General features: G+C 38.1%; 1 protein-coding gene across 2 annotated transcripts in view; it reads left to right on the forward strand.

Moving 5' to 3' along the window:
* Positions 1-17,570, forward strand: part of TRIM24 (tripartite motif containing 24) — a 111,322-nt gene that overhangs the window by 71,972 nt on the left and 21,780 nt on the right. The window contains exons 6-9 of one of the 2 annotated variants that reach the window (XM_028525322.2): positions 1,681-1,795; positions 5,026-5,172; positions 13,700-13,817; positions 16,361-16,527. In XM_028525322.2, the coding sequence (XP_028381123.1) occupies positions 1,681-1,795; positions 5,026-5,172; positions 13,700-13,817; positions 16,361-16,527 (547 nt within the window). Of the gene's footprint in view, positions 1-1,680; positions 1,796-5,025; positions 5,173-13,699; positions 13,818-16,360; positions 16,630-17,570 lie in introns of both variants that reach the window. The other variant, XM_028525321.2, reaches the window with a different exon arrangement.

Consider the following 17,570-nt stretch of genomic DNA (forward strand, 5'->3'; position numbering starts at 1 on the left):
AGTTGTTGTTCTTCCTTGTCAGTTCACAGTTCATTTTACCTTTCTCTTGCATGTAACAACTATAGTTAGCCAAAAACTATTTCCTTTACCGTGTTTTAATCACTTTCCCAAATAGAGGAATTGGTGGGTGTAAAAATTTTTGTAACCAAGTGATTGAAAACTTGTAATGAGTATTTATAGAAAAAGGAAAGATAATTACAGTCACGTCTACCATCTAGTGGCAAATGGTGGCAATTGTAAAATTGCTAATTTTATGTGAAGGATTTACCCTTGATGAAATTTGCCCTTTTGACTTTTTTCTTACTTGTTCACAATGTGTATAGTATGAGCTCTGGGCCAGATTTCACGTTTTTTATTAACATGTGGTTGTCCATTTGTTTCCACACCACTTGTTGGTGTCAAGTTGCCTTGGCACCTTCGTAGAACGTCAGCTGAGGGTATATATGTGAGGATATTTCTGGACTCGATTCTGTTCCATTGTGTTTTTCTTTTTTGCCAATACCCCACTTTCTTCATGACTGTGGCTCCTTTAATAGTAAGTCGTAAAATCAGATACTGAGAATTCTTCAAATTTATCTTTTTACCTTTTTGTTAGTGGTTTAAGCTGTTTTTACACAGTAGTGCACTATCGTGTGGAAGGATTTTGGTTTTTGAAGCGGGGATAAAAATGAAAGAATCTTTGGATTAGGTGCTAATTTCTTACATCTTTATAGCCTGCCTGATTATAGAAGGATTAAATTTACTGGGCTGACTTGATAAGTGATACGTTTGTACACATGTGCACAAACGTGGCACTGGCTGTTCTTTTTTCTTTCTATTCTACCACCATCAGGGTTTAAATTAGTTTCCTTAACTCTATAGCCAGTATTGATGTCAAATAATTATCTTGAAGAATTCACAGCAGAGAATAAAATTTCTGCCCCTTTGGTCTTAAGTTTTGGAGGGTGACGATGGGAGAAGTGGACGAAAGAAAAGTTTTTTATTTACCTCATAATATTTGGTGGGTGCCCTATTATTCTTTCCTGCTTCTGTTATATTCTGCTGTGATGCTGTTTATTTTCTTTCCATCTCAATCTCTGAAAACAGCATTTCCATTTTTTCTAAGCAAAGGAAAAAACATAGTTGGTGGTTGATTAAACATAAAGTAGTTGTTTGGCTGCCTAAAGACGAGTGTGTTATTAAAAGTAACAAACTATTGTCTTTTCGCCTCTATTCAGGTACAATGGACAGTGTAGTAGTTCAGATGACTAAATAAGAGTGACACATGTACCCTCTTCTTCTTAGTTTAAGTGAATACAATAGAACTCTTTCAGAGTCACTGTTTTCTTTATCTTGTTTATTAATCTTTTTTTTTGTCTTTCCTTTTAGGCTGAGTATTGATTTTCCTGGGTGTCATCGTAATCTTTCCAAACCGTATTTTCTTAAAATGTGTTTATTCTCTTACAGTTTTATCCACTTTGACTTTAAGATTGAATTAAGTGGCTATGTCTCTCAGAAGAATTGTATTTCTGTTGTCTGATCTTCAAGAAAGTCAATTTACTCAGGAGGATCCTTAGAAATAGCGGAGCTTTTAAGTGTTGAAAACATGTTAGTCTAATGTAAACCTTAAAAAATCAATTTAAAATATTATAAAACATACTTTCTGCCTTAGATCTTGCCCCCCTTTTGTTTAATTTTCAGGATAATTGAAGTAAATCAAAATCAAAAGCAGGTGGAACAGGATATTAAAGTTGCTATATTTACTCTGATGGTAGAAATAAATAAAAAAGGAAAAGCTCTACTGCATCAGCTTGAGGTAAGTTACTGTTAATGGGACAGTCAGTTGTAGTGATTTAATATAATTTCACATGCATTTGTAAATTTGAAATCTCAGGCTCTTTCATATAATTGTTTTATGATTTAATAGTATTTCTTCTCCATTCTCATGTTTTCCTTTGCCAGGCTCTACATTGTCAAGCTGATGATTTATGACTTTATAAAAACAGTAGGATTGCTTTTTTCTTGAATGTTAATCTTTATAGCACTATAGCCTGAAAAATTAGAGCAAAGCTACATTAAGACAGTTTAACTAAGGGCCCATAGGATGGGTGCTGTCTAGCAAAAAACAAACTTATTTAATAGCATCCATGAAGTTGGACTATTTATGGAAAGGATGGAAAAGACATTTGTTTTGGTATATCCAGTAACGATTTTTTAAAACCAGATCTTACAATGATGTCTTATAGATTGTAATTCTTTATTCTTTTTCAGTAGATTTCTAAATATAGTAATTTTGAGTGAGGGAATTTAAGTATTTTTTGAACTTTTGACATACCCCATAAAGTAAATGTAGATAACTGAATTATTAGAAATCTTTGTGTGAAGTGTTAATGATCAAAAACTCAGCTGAGTAAATTTGAAGATCTATTTATTAAGCAATACATGAATCTGGCAGCATCCCATCTAGCAAGTAGGGAGATTTTCCCTCTAGGAATGTCTCTGTTCACTTCATAATCAAACACAGTGCCTTGCTTGCAGGAGGAGCTCTGTAAATGCTGGTGAGATGAATCACTTTAGAGATTCTTTGAAGTGACAGTTTTGCATCACTAAAGGGGAAGGGCAAAGCTGAGGAAAAGTTCTAGAAAAATACTCTTACACTAAGTTACCTTTATATAGTTCTCAATTATATACATTTAACCTTATGAGATAATAGGTGAAAGGAGGTACCACCTGCCCTCAATATTTTATAGTCTTAATTGCTAAAGCCAATACTTAGGGAGAAATGCTCAGAGCATTTTGCATAGTTTCTCACTGCAGATAAGAAAAATGTTACTACCTTCATCAGCTGTTTTACATACCTGAAAGTCAAGGTCCAAAGTCAGTGTTTGACTTCAAATAATATTGAAGTTATGACTTCTACATGACATATTAACATATTAATTGCATAATACTTTAGAATTCTTTTAGTATAGTGGTGCTGAAGGAATTCACAGTAAAGAAGCAATTTAAAATGAGAAAAGAGCCCTTGCCTGGTTAGCTCAGTTGGTTAGAGCATCCTCCTGATATGCCAAGTTCGCCGATTCAGTATCCAATCAGGGAAAATACAAGAATCAACCAGTGATTGCATGAATAAGTGGAACAACAAATTGATGTTTCTCTCGCTCTCCCTCCTTTTCTTCCCATCCCCTCTCAAAAACACAATAAATAAAAAGAATGAGAAAAAAGTAAAAGAACTATAATATTTGAAGATCTTTGACCGACTCCTAGAAATAATTTAGTTAAACATCATTATAGTTGAGAAAATTATAAGTTCTTTTCTGTCCCTCCTGCAAAAGTATGGCCTCTTCCATGGTTTATCAGCCATACCAAAAACAAAGACTAAAATAATTCTGTGTTCTTTTAGAAACAAATGGTTATTTAGTGAAGAAGTATTCAAGAATCAGACCCCATTTACAGTAACTATTTTTTCAAGGTTCTGTGATTTTTCTTTAATAGAAGGCTTTAAACAATTTTAAGAGTTTTCAAAGCTCTGCTAAAATTCAATGACCTCAAATTGCTTTCTCAGAGTTTAGTACTGGCTGTGGTTGTTTCCAAACTTCACTGTAAATCAGAATTACTTGCAGATTTTTTTTTAAATTAAGATAATAAACAAAAGATGGAGCTTTGGCCAAAGCTCCAGTCTCGACCAATGAACTTGGTCATCAGTATTATTTTTAATCAACTTAATTGGCTTACAATTTTTATAACACCTTTTAAATATGGCTCTAGTCTTCCTACCCATTCTCCTGGTTCTCAGAATCCTCCTTTAAGATAAATAAATGCAGTCAGTTTTATCTAGGACTCGAGAAATGAGCTCAAGTAGGTGTTGTGATGGAAGACCGAGAAACCAGACCTTCTGATTCTCAATTTGCAACCTAATTAAAAGTTAGGTTGCAAAAGCTAGGTTCTAGGCACAATTTCTATTCTTTCTAGAATGTGTGTGTCTAAACAAACAGTTTTTAAGGAGGTCAGAAATAGCTTAGTGAGTAAGTTACCTCTGAACTTTAAATTCCACATGGGGAAGCCATTGGCAGTCACTGCACTATTTCCTTTAATTCCCTTAAATGTCTGTTTTCCACATTTGAAACTGACTATAGCTAAGATCTAGATTCATTTTTTTATTGAGACTATAAGTCCATATTGAAATGTAGCAATTTTACTTTTAAACTTTTTTTTCCTGAAACAAGTGGAAAGCCCTATGCTCTTCCACTTACCTTGCCAGGTGAAGGAGATTTTTGTATAGAGACCTTTAAAATAACCCCACTTCAGTGCTTTTCACTCTTTACTAACCCGTGTTCTTCCTTGTGTACTTCCCTTAGAGAAAGGTAAATCTGCTTGTATGTAGCTTTTCTGATGGTGCATTGGTGCCATCAGTCATTATATCAATGGGTTTTCATGTAATTGTAGACAAAAGTAATATCTTTTTTACCACATACAAATCAAACATGTTGTCTGCCACATGGCATGACTAGGCACAAACTGGTTGCAATCAGGACTAGAATGCCTGAAAGGTGAAAGCATGTCCTTGAGTAAACCATGTGATCTGGTAACTTGACTAGATTGTGGGGATGGGGGGGTACATCTATTTCATTTTGGGTATTGAATTTAACAGGCACCCACTGTGTTATAGCTAATCCTACAGTTTTTGCTCCTTCTGGACATTGGAAGATACATGAACACTAACTGAAATCCCAGAATATATAAAGCCAAACTGAGGGCAGGGCATGGAGGCTGTGGAGGCAGCAGCAGTAGTGGTGGTGGTGCTGGTGGTGGTGCTGGTGCTGGTTGTGGTGGTGGTGCTGGTGGTGGTGCTGGTGGCTATAGTTCTAAGTAGTAGTTTGGGTCACAGCGTTTTGCTGCACTAAAACTGATTCTTTATACTAAGGGGGGAAAGCACTAGTATTTTCAGTTTTTTAGAGGTGGTGGTTATTCTAATTTGATAATCTGAAAAATGACCGTTAAGATATGTTTTAGGCAGAATTAATTTTGAAATTTTCTTCTTTTCAGAGCCTTGCAAAAGACCATCGCATGAAACTTATGCAACAACAACAGGAAGTGGCTGGACTTTCTAAACAGTTGGAACATGTCATGCATTTTTCTAAATGGGCAGTTTCCAGTGGCAGCAGTACAGCCTTACTTTATAGCAAGCGACTGGTAAGATGGACCAAATGTGACGTTTAATATAACATCAAAATACAAAGAGAAACAGCGGAGTTACTAGAATGCTTAAAATCCAGAAATGATCATTAGTCTCTTTGTGCTTAAATGCCTATTACCTATTGTGGGGGTGCACCACCGGCAACTACAGGTGAGAATAAGTCTACCAAGACATGATCTGCTTGGGGAGGAAAAGTGGCTGATCTCTCAAAGGAGAAGGGCCAGTAGCCTGTTCCTCAATGGGCTTTTATTGGGTTTATTTGCATAGGAATACAGGGTGTATAGGTAAAGCTCATCAGTCACTGTCAGGCAGTAAGGATCAAACAATAGATAACATTCAAAGAACTCTGAGGGCTTATTTTGAGTCAGAGTCAGATAGCTAAAGGGCCTTGAAACTTTAGGGAAACAAACTCATTTCATGCTTGGACCTTTATCATTTAAATTGAGGGTATTAGCAAAGTAGGTTTGACAGAATTTTACATATTCTTTCTTAGGCCTGATTGCCCCAGGGAACCTGCCCTTTCCAACACAGGGCTGCACCACTCTGTCATTGTTTCAGGCTTAAGTCAGGCATGGGAAGTAAGGCAGCCAAGAGATTAGGAGACTTCTTGCAGACAGAATGAGGATTCAAGCTATGTCAAAGCCAAGGCACAAGGGTCCATCACCTCCTTTTTCTATAGCCCCCAAGACCTTCCCTGAGAGTCCCCTCATGACCATGCCTGTCTTAGGTCATCCCTCCTTTGAGGAATCTTACCCGTCATTGGCTAACTGGTCATCCGCTCAGGGCCAAGCAGGTTGAAGTAAAGAGGGCAGAGGCAGTGCCCCTGCCAGGAAAATAAGCTTTGTCTCCATAATGGCTTATTGTCCCAAAGTCTTTTTACTCAGTCTTAGCCTTCACGGGGGTTACAGCTTCTGGAGCCAGTCAGAGTGGTTCCCAACAACCTATTTCTAATTTTAGCTGAAAAAATACAGAGGTGGTATTTCCAGTCAAGATGGCCGCCTAGGTAAACACTGCTCTCCACTTTGCACAACCACACCAAAATTACAACTAAACTAGAGAACAACTGTCATTCAGGACCATAAGAAATTGAGCTGAATGGAAGTCCTACAACTACAGAATTAAAGAAGAAACTACATTGAGACTGGTAGGAGGGGCAGAGACATGGAATGGGCTGGTCCCACATGACATATCGGATAACATTTGGGAGGGATATCTTAGGAGCAAAGGATCCCAGCCCCCGTACCAGGCCCTCCCCAGCCCAGGATTCAAGTGTCATGAAGAGAAGTTGCTATAACTTCTGATGGTAAAAACCAGCAGGGATTGAGGCTGTGGAAAACAGAAACTACTGGACTCTGACAGGTCCTCTTAAAGGGCCCATGAACAGCCTCAGACTCACTTCCTCTGAGCTCCAGCATGGAGGCAGCGGATTGAAAGGCACCAGAAACATACGGGGAGAAACTGAATTGTCGGGCATCAGGGTGAGAGCTCAGGCAGCTTCACCTTGACAGCAGTGCTGGCAAAGGCCACTATTCCTTTTCTGAGCCTTCGCATCACAGAGCCACAAAGCTGGCAGGTGGGCACCATATCTGACACTCCATCAACCTGGCTCACACTGTTTGCCCAACCCTGGCAATTCCCTGATGCCGTGCCCCATCCAACTTTTGGACCCACCCAAGCTGACTCCAGTGGCTTTTCCAGGTGAATGGCTTGTCTTGGCCCATGCCTTAGGTTTTCCTAAATTCTCTCAAACAAGCAGCATCTGGCTTCAGTGAGCCCTGTACCTCTTGCTAAGTTGCCTCAGGCCTGGCACTAGCAGCAGCCAGCCTTACTTCACAGTTTGACCTCACCTGGACACCACCAAGCCCAGTGCAAGTAGCAGCTATCTGCAGATCACTTTGTAGCTTATGCTGTGTGACCCTGGACAGAACACAAGCAGTGGCTGACTTTGGATGTGCCAACAGTAATCAAGCCTCAACTACAATCAAGCCCACACAGTGGGCACACCTCTAGTACCCAGCTTGGGTAACAGGGGAGGCTGTGCCACTGGACCCTACAACATACCTACTCTACTAGGCCACTTTACCAATCCTGTGAGACATTAGCAACTCTACCTAATACATAGAAACAAACACAGGGAGGCTGCCAAAGTGAGGAGACAAAGAAACATGGCCCAAATGAAAGAACAGATCAAAACTCCAGAAAAAGAACTAAACAAAATGGAGAAAAGCAATCTATCAGATGCAGAGTTCAAAACACTGGCTATAAGGATGCTCAGGGAACTTAGAACCTCAACAACATAAAAAAGATCCAGTCGGGAATGAAGGATACATTAATTAAAATAAAGAGCAATTTACAGAGAATCAACAATAAAGTGGATGAAGCCAAGAATCAAATCAATGATTTGGAACATAAGGAAGCAAAAAATCAGAACAGCAAGAAGGAAATAGAATCCAAAAGAATGAAGATAGTGTGTAAAGAATGTCTGGGACAACTTCAAGTGCCATACTGGAGGCAACTAGTCGATGTTTCTCTTTCTCTCTGTCTCTCTTTCCTCCTCCTCCTCTCTTTCTCATTCCCTTTGTCTCCCTGCCCCCCAGTATCAATAAACATATCTTTAAGTGAGGATTTTTTTAAAAAATGCTTTGCTGGCCTGAAATTTTTATCTTGGTTTGCAATTCTTAGTTCATATTTATTTGTTTGTTTGTTTGTTTTTAGAGAGGGAAGGGAGGGAGAAAGAGAGAGAAACATCAATGTGCGGTTGTTGGGAGCCGTGGCCTGCAACCCAGGCATGTGCCGTGACTGGGAATCGAACCTGTGATGCTTTGGCTCACAGCCCATGCTCAATCCACTGAGCTATGCCAGCCAGGTCTTAGTTCATCTTTTTGCTATAGGAACAGTGGTTGGTAAAAGACCAAACCCTTTTGGAATAGTATAATCCTTTCAGAAGTCCAGTTTTAAATATATTTTAAAACACTTTCACAGTATTTCCTTAGGATTTTGTTATCCTTAGATTACTTAAAAGGAAGATAAGAAATATTGACAAAAGAAAGACCAGGAGAATAAACACAGTCATTATTTTTACTAACAGTAGTATTTTTATAATATTATTGATTAGGAAACTATTATGGTTTAAGTAGTAAAAAGGAATTCCACAGTCCCTTTATTCCATTTCCCCACCCCCATCTAATTGATCTTCAAAGACCTTAATGTTTACTGAATGTCTTGTGCCAGTTCCTTCTAATCTTCAGAACATATCATGATCTCTTGCCTGGGCCCTTGGTACCCTTTTTAAAATGCCTTTTCTTTCTTCTGAGTATATAATGCTCATTTTTTTTGTGACTCCTAGGTTCACTTTAGTTTCATCTTCCTTTCCTCTGAGCAGCGTTCAGTGACCAAAATTGGGTTTGATTCCCTTTCCCTGTTTACAAAGCTCTTGTGCATATGTGCATCATACTATTACTGATTTCTAGCTACTGTTGTAATAGATGTGTATTTTTCTATGAATCTCATTTGATTACTCTTCTAAAGTTAGGAATTTTGTGTTACCCAGTGCTTGATGAGTATAATGTGCACCCATGTTTGGGGCCCAAACTTTCAGGGAAAAAATCTTCGTTCTAATTTTTAATTCAGTTATTTATTTATGTTTAGAAACAAAACTGATTATCTCCCTGGCTGGTGTGGCTCAGTGGATTGAGTGCCCGCCTGAGAACCAAAAGGTCATTGGTTTGATTCCCAGTCAGGGGACATGCCAGGGTTGCAGGCCAGGTCCCCAGTTGGGGGTGTGTGAGTGGGCAGCCCATCATAGAAACAAAACTGATTATCGTATTCCAGAGTATTAGTTTGCATATGGATATCATTATTGCTTTCTGGAGTTACACTTTTAACACATAAGCATAAATAAAAGAATTAAAAACATTTATATCAATACAGAATTAGTACTGCCCATGTATACTGCACATCCTTACTTTTCCATCAAAAATTTGGGCAAAAAGTATGCATTATATGTGGCAAAATACGGTGTCTAAAAAGATTGAAATAAAGCTAGAAAGAGTCCTAAGGCATGTTGGATTGGAATTAGGTATCTAAGTATGAACTGAAGACTTTTATACAGATATACTGAGATCTGGCAATACTTACAGATGTTTATATACATATGGGTATATATGTGTGTGTTACACCCCAGTAGCAGTGAGCCCACTGTCCTTCCAGATAGTCATTTCTAAATTCTAGGCAAAGTGAGGAAAAGCACAAAATGTACCCAGAGCATCTTTTACCAGAGAGATAATGGGCACATGTATAAAGGACCAGGGTCCAGCCTAAAGGGCTCTGTCTGGGCAAATCAACCAATTTGAAGCTTAAACTAAATAACCGTAATAATGGATCACAACATGTTGAATTAAGTAGGAACATATTAGTCCATGATGATAGAAACAACTAAATGATAAAGCTTGTCAGAATGAAAAAGGAGATAACTGTACTGGACAATTTTAAAAAAGTTAAAAAAATACAAATTAAAAATAAAAAATAATAAATGTAGAAAAAGTAGTGGACATAGAGAAGCACATTTGGTCTCTCATAGAGGTAATTCTTCCAGAAGGAGTTTTCAGTGGATACTAATGTGGGTAGAGGATTGATGAGGAGCAGGATTTTAGTTTAATCCTAAATACTAGATAGTTTTTGCAAAATATTAATCAGTTACAGAGGGAGAAAATGGTGAAGTTAATGTGGAGAAACTGGGCAGCAAAATTGCCGGGTCCTGGGGGTTAGTATCGGCAGTGGTGGGACAAGTGGACACGCCGAGAAGTGCACATTAGCGTTCGCGTGGTATTTCTGCCACAAATGCTTTGCTAAGGCCAGTCAGGAGGAAATAACCCTCAGACCCAGGTGGAAGGTCATCTCCTGCGGAACGTAAGTCCAGAAGTCTTTAAAGCCAACAGGGGACGTGAATGAGAGGGAAATGTTAAGAAATTGAAGAGACATGGCAACTAAATGCAACCTATGTTCCTTGATAGCATGCTAGAAAGAGACATGTTACGACATTTGGCATTTGAATGCGGATAGGATGGTAGTGTTGTAACAAACTCTCTGAATTTGGAATTTTGCTGCTTACATGAGAGGGTCTTTTTTTAGAATATACCCACTAGAGTGTTCAGGGGAGGCAGAACCCCATGTCTGTAGCTTGCTATGAAAAGGTTCAGAAAAAGACTAGTAATAGTGTATTTGCACAGGAACAGTTTGGGGGCGGTGCTGGAACAGATGTGCTAATGTAGGAACAGTGGGAAGTCTGGGTGAAGGGTACCTTTCACTTTTCTACAATTTTTAGACTTTCAAAATAAATAATTAAGTTTTAGAAAATAGGATATTTACAAAATAAAGTTCTTGAAATCTTTAGTGTAACATGATGAACATGTTTCATCGTGAGAATTGTTAGAGGATGCAAAAAAAAACAGAAAGGAGAAAACATTGTATTGCGTGCTGTTTGCTAGATATTGTGGTGGTCCCAAAATAAGTCCCTTTTTTACTCAGAGTAGGATTTGTTCTAGCTGTTGGTGATAATGTAGCAATTGAAGCAAATGTACTTATTTATTGAATACCTGCTATAATATATATCAGGCAGCATTCAAAGTACTTAGAGAACAGAAACCAAAATAAAAATGTCTGCCCTCAAGAAGTTGTATTTTAGTGGAGAGAGATAGTCAATATCAAAATAAGTAAAATATATAAACTTACATCGTATTAAATACTCCACAGAAAAGTAAATTAAGGGAAGAGTCTGGGAGCATCGCAGTAGGGTTTGTAATTTTAGATAGGGAAGTCTATCGAAAGAGGGTGATATTTGAACAAGAACGTGAAACAGATGAGGAAGAGTGAACACGTATTCAGGAAGAGTTTTCTGGCAGAGCACACAGCAAGTGCAAAGACTGAGGTGGGAGTTTTTGTGATGTGGACACCCAGGGAGTCTGAGGGGCTAGGGTGGAGCGAATGAGTCGAGCGGTACAAGTCAAGTCAGAAGTAACAGGAAGCCAGATAGAACAGCCTTTAGTTCGTTATGAGGACTTTGGTTTTTAATCTGAATGAAAAGGGAAGCCATTGGAGGGGCTTGAGGAGAGGAGTGACAGAAATGATTTATATTTTAACACAATCACTGTAGCTGCAGAGAATAGCCTGTAGGTAGTTGAGGGTAAGGGAAGAATAAGGTAGACCACTTAGAACCTTACAGCGATAAGTTGGCTTTTTCAGGGTGGTAGCAATAGATAGAATTGTTAGGATTATCCATATCTTAAGGATAAAGCCAGCAGGATTTGCTGACAGGCTGAGTATAGGACAGGAGACAAAGAAAGAAACCAAGGACTGACTAAGCAGTAGGGAAAACAGTGTTATGCATAGTATAGGTGGGGATGACTGGAGGATGAGAAGACCTGAGGAGAAAGACCAGGAGTTCCCTTTTAGACTACTGAATTTGAGGTGCCTATTTGACAGTCAGGTGGGGATGCTGAGTAAGCATTTGGAAATGCAAGTTCAGCAGAGGTTGAGACTTGAGATATAAATTAAGGAATCATTTAAACTGTGAGACTGGAAACGATCACTAAAAGTATGTGGGTGTAAGAGAAGAGAGCACCTGGGACATTCCAGGATACACAGTCGTGGAAAGGAGAAAGAACCAGTAATGAAGACTGAGATGGTGCGTTGGAACCCAGACCTATTCTCAGTGACCCCGAAGCAGCAGCTAGTGAAATAAGAGGGAACTGTGATTATACTGTGCTGGAATCCATGCGAAGAAAACCGTTTCCATGAGGGCCAGGTGACCACCTAGCTGTGTGTGGAGAGCTGCTGAAAGCCTGGGTGGAGGGTTTCAAAAAAGAGTTGAGGAAGAGGAATGGATGAGTTTTTTGAAGAGTTGTGCTGTAAAAGGGGACAGCTGATGGAGGAGAAAAGGAGCCAAGAGTTTCGTTTTTAGTTGGGAAAAGTTAAAGTATGTTTATATGTTGGTGGGCGTGGTCCAGTAAAATGGAAAGCTTAGAGATACTGGAAAGGGAAGAAAATTGCTGAGCACTGTCTACGAGGAGCCAAGACACTGCTCACCCTCCACCCAGATCCCTCCACCCATTATCCCCACCCTCAACAGTTGAGCACTATTGTGCAAGTGGAAGAATTGGCTTTAGCTGGAAACTTGGCCGTTTAACTCATTGTGATAGAAGGAAACACTGATATTGATGGGTGGTGTGTGTCTGTGGAAGGTCCTTGATTGTTCCTGTGTTCTTAATGAAATAGTAAGCATGATCATCAGCTAAGATTGAGAACTGGGAAGCAGATTCTGGAGAGGTAGAAAGAGAAAAGGAGGTTTGAAACAGTCATTTAGGAGAGTAGGGAAGGTAAAGGAACAGAGAAATTTCGTATGAGAGCCAGTCAACCTTAGAGACCAATCTGAAGTAAGTTTTGTTTTACCTGGGGAAAAGGTTGAGAAGAGGGAAGGGATTGTGTGTGATTGGGTGTGTGAGAGAGAGGTGTTGAGGGTATCTGCAAGGAAATGATTTTGATGATTGGCCCTGGGTTTCAAGCTGGAAAAGAAGGATCTGGGGGGGTAAGAGGGTGGGGATAATGGTAAGGTGAGAGCAAAGGCTTATGGGACCTTCAGGGGTTGTGGAAGTATTCATGTAAGTGCAGAGGAAATAAGCTGTTAGAAAGAATCATCTAGTTGGAGAGGAGTACTGGTAAAGATGGTGATAGTGAACTAGGAGCTAAACTCTTCAAGGACTGAGGGACAGTGACCCGAGTGCTCACTGAGGACTGCATGTGGGTGGGGGTAGCGGGCGGCTGATGACCAGAGACTCGAGGCATAGGAGCCAGGAGAACCATCCCACTAAGTAGCGGGCCTAGTTATGGGCTGTATTTATATTTCCTCAGCAGAGGTCAATTTGTCTTTTCTGTAACTCATTAGCCACCCAATCTAAATTCTCAGTCTTTCTTTAAAACAGTAAGGAAAATAAATAAAAGCAAAATGTGTTAATTTTTTTCATTTTACAGATAGTTGGTGCTTCTGTGAAGTTTTATTAATTAAAAAACCAACTTTAACTTATCACTTTAAGATACTTTTAGTTTTGTATTCAACAGTATAGCCAACTGAGTTATACCTCAAAATTTTTTATATGTTTTGGAAAGAAAACTTTGATGTCTACTTTTTTTAAAAGATTTTATTTATTTGTAGAGAGAGGGGAAGGGAAGGAGAAGGAGAGAAATATCAGTGTGTGGTTGCCTCTCATGCACCCACTGGGGACCTAGCCCACAACCCAGGCATGTGTCCTGACTGGGAATCAAACTGGCGACCCTTTGGTTTGCAGGTGGGAACTCAATCCACTGAGCCACACCAGCCAGGGCTATGTCTACTTTTTATAATTTATATTTTGTTGTTGACTTTGTGTTCACATACATACAAGAGACGTTTTTGTGTGTGTATTTACTGGGAATATAATAAATTATTTGCCTGATAAAGATATTGACGTTTAACTGTCTCCTTTTTTCTAGATTACATGCCGCTTACGGCACCTTCTTCGAGCAAGGTGTGATGCTTCCCCAGTGACCAACAATACCATCCAGTTTCACTGTGATCCTAGTTTCTGGGCTCAAAATATTATCAATTTAGGTGGGTCGTTGTGTACCTTTTCTCAAGGGCTTTTGTTTCTGGAACTCTTAATGATTATATGTTATTGAAAATGTATTTCCTTCTACCCCCAAAGTATTTTTATTACTTTGTTTTAAAGACATGGAATTTTTGCTAGTATTTTAATAATATGTGTATATATGTGACACATGGATACATATAAACACATGTAAATATATGGGTGATATGAACATCCTCTGGTGACTCAGGACTAAGGAGTTCTGTTTTTCATATAATCTTTACTTGAACTTTTTATCAGAATGGGTTGATAAAACTCTTGTATCTCATAATAGGATTTTTGATATTGAGAATATTTTCTAATAAAATAGTATTTCTCATACTATTGCTGGCTTACCTTCTCTTTAAACCCAGTCATCAAACATCTAATATTGTTTTATTTGCTTTATCTTGCTAAGAGAAACTTTTAATTTTTTTTTCTTTTGCCTTTTATGTAGTAACTGTATATATTTCAATTTCCTAATGGAAGTATAACCAAAAATGCATACAGAAAAGGGCCCAAATTTTAAATACTAGAGTGCAGTGAATTTTATCAGAAAGGAACATTAGGAGCTCAGACATCCTTGCTGGTAGTTCAGTAAGAAGTTGTTACTTTAGCTTTCTGGTTACGTTATTTGCCAGAAGAAAAAGTCTTCACTTTCTTGCCTCTTTTCTTTCTTTTGTGCAGGGAAATTATAGAAACAGAAATTTAAGAATTCCCTAAATATTCTTCATCAACTACAGATATCCTCTTTGATGACAGCATTTGGGTTCATTAACTTTGTTTCAAAATTATCAAAGATGATTGCTCTCTCATTCTGTAAGCTAGATTCTAGATAGGATAGGAAAGGAAGGAAGGGCAGGAAAGAGAGCCAGTACTCTCCGAACACACCAGGAAAGGAGGAACTAGGCTTACACAAAGCTCATCCATACAAGGGAAGAATGAAAAGAATGGTGATAGGGTGACCCCTTAACGAAAAAGTGATAAGGTGACCCCCCGCAGTTCAGTTTAGAAGTACACACAGCCATATGTTTATTGATTCATAGCAGGCAACTGGAATCACGCACTCTCTCACCTATATTACTAAAAAGAAGCGTCTTAATTAATGCTAGGCATGTGTGCAAGTGACTATCTCTTAACCCTTTCCCGTCCTACCAGGCCATGTTCAATTCTGCAGAGAACCTGTCGCAAGTTATGTATCCATACAGGTGGTCATCTATGTAGAGACGTATTACTAGTAAGCATGTCACTTACAGTATAGATGCAGGCATAGGTAAAATTAAAAATATATGTGTAACTGTACACACATAAGTGGATATGGTTTTAGGCAAATCAGCATCAGCAAAAACAAAAACAGCAGATCTGTTTGTGAAAGTCTTATATAATAAAGTTAAATAATATCCTTTACTGGGAGACTTCTCAGACCTGTCGTTTATAGCTCTGTAAATTGTCATTTACGATGAGATTTACGTTTTGAATCCTCCAAGGAGACAAGTTTCCCAAGCTATTTATCCATGGCTTCTGAGAAGTATGCTTCATAGTGCAAGGGGAAAATACTGATATGAATATTCAGTTAATGTTTTGGTGATTTGGGTAAGTTGTCCAGTCTCTCTGAACCTTAGATCCCTTATCTGCAAAAAGGAATTTAACAGGAATATACATAGACCTACTGTCACAGTGCCTAACACACAGTAAATATTTAGTGAGTAATAACCATATTTTTTAGGATGCCTGTACTTTGTAAATTTAAAACACTTAATTGAGTCTCTACTATCAAAAATATTAAGATTTGCCTTATGCTTGGATCAGACCTATTAGAGACTTTAAACTCTAGAACCTTTAAACCAGAACCTTTAAACTCTACAACTGTAGTTGTAAGCCACTCAAAGTATTCTCTATCAAAGAACTGACATAGTATGCACTGTGAAGGTGTAAGGAACTAGAGGGATTACAAATTATTGACACTGAAAAATCAAATACTTTGTGGGATTGTTTTTAGAACCAGTGTCAGGTTTGCTTGTTTTGTTTTATTATACTCAAAATACAATCTAAGGCTCTTCCAGGGAACCAAAGAGGCCTCCCTTTTCCAACTACATATCTCTTTGTGGCTGAATTTTCTTCATATATTTCAACCTAAATATTAGGACAGATGATGCAGAAATAGACATGAGCGTTCAGCTATTAAGTTAGACATTTAAAGAGAATTTCCAAAATGTAAAACAATGTCACTCTTCACTAAGTTTTTGTGGGAAGTTATTTTTCATAAAAGTATGCTATTATGGGTTTATTACTTTTAAGTGAACTAGTACAATTTTCTTTCTCATTTTTAGTTCCTAGTATGGTAAATTTTGATAGAACCTCCATTAACAAAAGCTCTTTGGGGCATTCTGTTTTTAAGAATGTAAAGGTTTCTTGAGATTGAAAAGTTCCTTGGCACTTTGGAAGTTCAGCAAGAGGTACGGCCTTACAAAATGTGATATTTCTCTATCAGAAAAACTTTAGAACTTAACCTTTTCTCTTTAATTAGGTTCTTTAGTAATCGAAGATAAAGAGAGTCAACCACAAATGCCTAAGCAGAATCCTGTTGTGGAACAGAATTCACAGCCACAAGGTGGTTTATCTTCAAACCAGTTATCCAAGTTTCCAACCCAGATCAGCCTAGCTCAGTTACGACTCCAGCATATGCAGCAACAGGTAATGGCTCAGAGGCAGCAGGTGCAACGGAGGCCAGCACCTGTGGGTTTACCAAACCCTAGAATGCAGGGGCCCATCCAGCAACCTTCCATCTCTCATCAGGTAAATTTGGAAGTAGGCCTGTCCTAACTTAGATAATTATAGTGCAATTGTATTCAGCTCTTGAAAGAACCAAGACCCCCATCATCCGTGATTTAAAGATATGAATGTAATGAAAATGTATTGCACTGGGGATCCCTGATTTAACTCCTAGAGTTAACGCCCTTCTCAAAAAAAAAAGAATTGGTGGTTTATTTAGCTGGTACATCTATTTTCATCTATTCTTCATTGACTTAATATTATAAACAATGTGAGGGTGCAGTGTTTAGAAAACCACATTGTGTCTTAGAAACTAGGGAAAAATGGAATAGAAAAGGGCAGAGATGTGGTTCATTAGAAAATACCAGTTTCAGACTTCATTTCTGAGCAAATATTCCACAAACCATCTTTATTTTCACTAATATGAAATATTCTTTACTTTTAATCCAATTTTTAAGATAAAATATTTATATACTTTGTTAAGTGTTTTAACCATCCTGCTCAGTTGAGATGTGGGCCTACTTGGATTTAATAAAGGTTTAGTAAGGAATACAAAGTCTAATTCATGCAAATTATGTTATTTTTAGTTATATTTATAAATTTATGAATTTTTATTCCTATTTCTGAGAAGGATTTGAATTGACTTAAAGTAAATGATACAAATCAAATGGAATGGGTTTTAATAAGAGTGTTTGAGAGCAAGACTTATCTCAGAACTTTTTGTCAACCTATGCAAAGAGAAGTGGAAATAATATCTACATTATTTGGTAAAAGGACGCATGCCAGTTAATTAGAAGAGAAACATTTTAGAGGAAGGTAGAATGTGGGTCTTTATTAAAAAGTAATTAAGTGGCATAATAGTATTTTTGTAGCAATTTTACAAAACACAGAAGTTGTCTTCATAAGACTCTTATTTTAACCCTGAATAAAAGCTGTGGGCATATTTCAATGTTGATTTTGTTAAA

The sequence above is a fragment of the Phyllostomus discolor genome, chromosome 10 (assembly GCF_004126475.2).
Source record: "Phyllostomus discolor isolate MPI-MPIP mPhyDis1 chromosome 10, mPhyDis1.pri.v3, whole genome shotgun sequence".
Lineage (NCBI taxonomy): Eukaryota > Metazoa > Chordata > Mammalia > Chiroptera > Phyllostomidae > Phyllostomus > Phyllostomus discolor.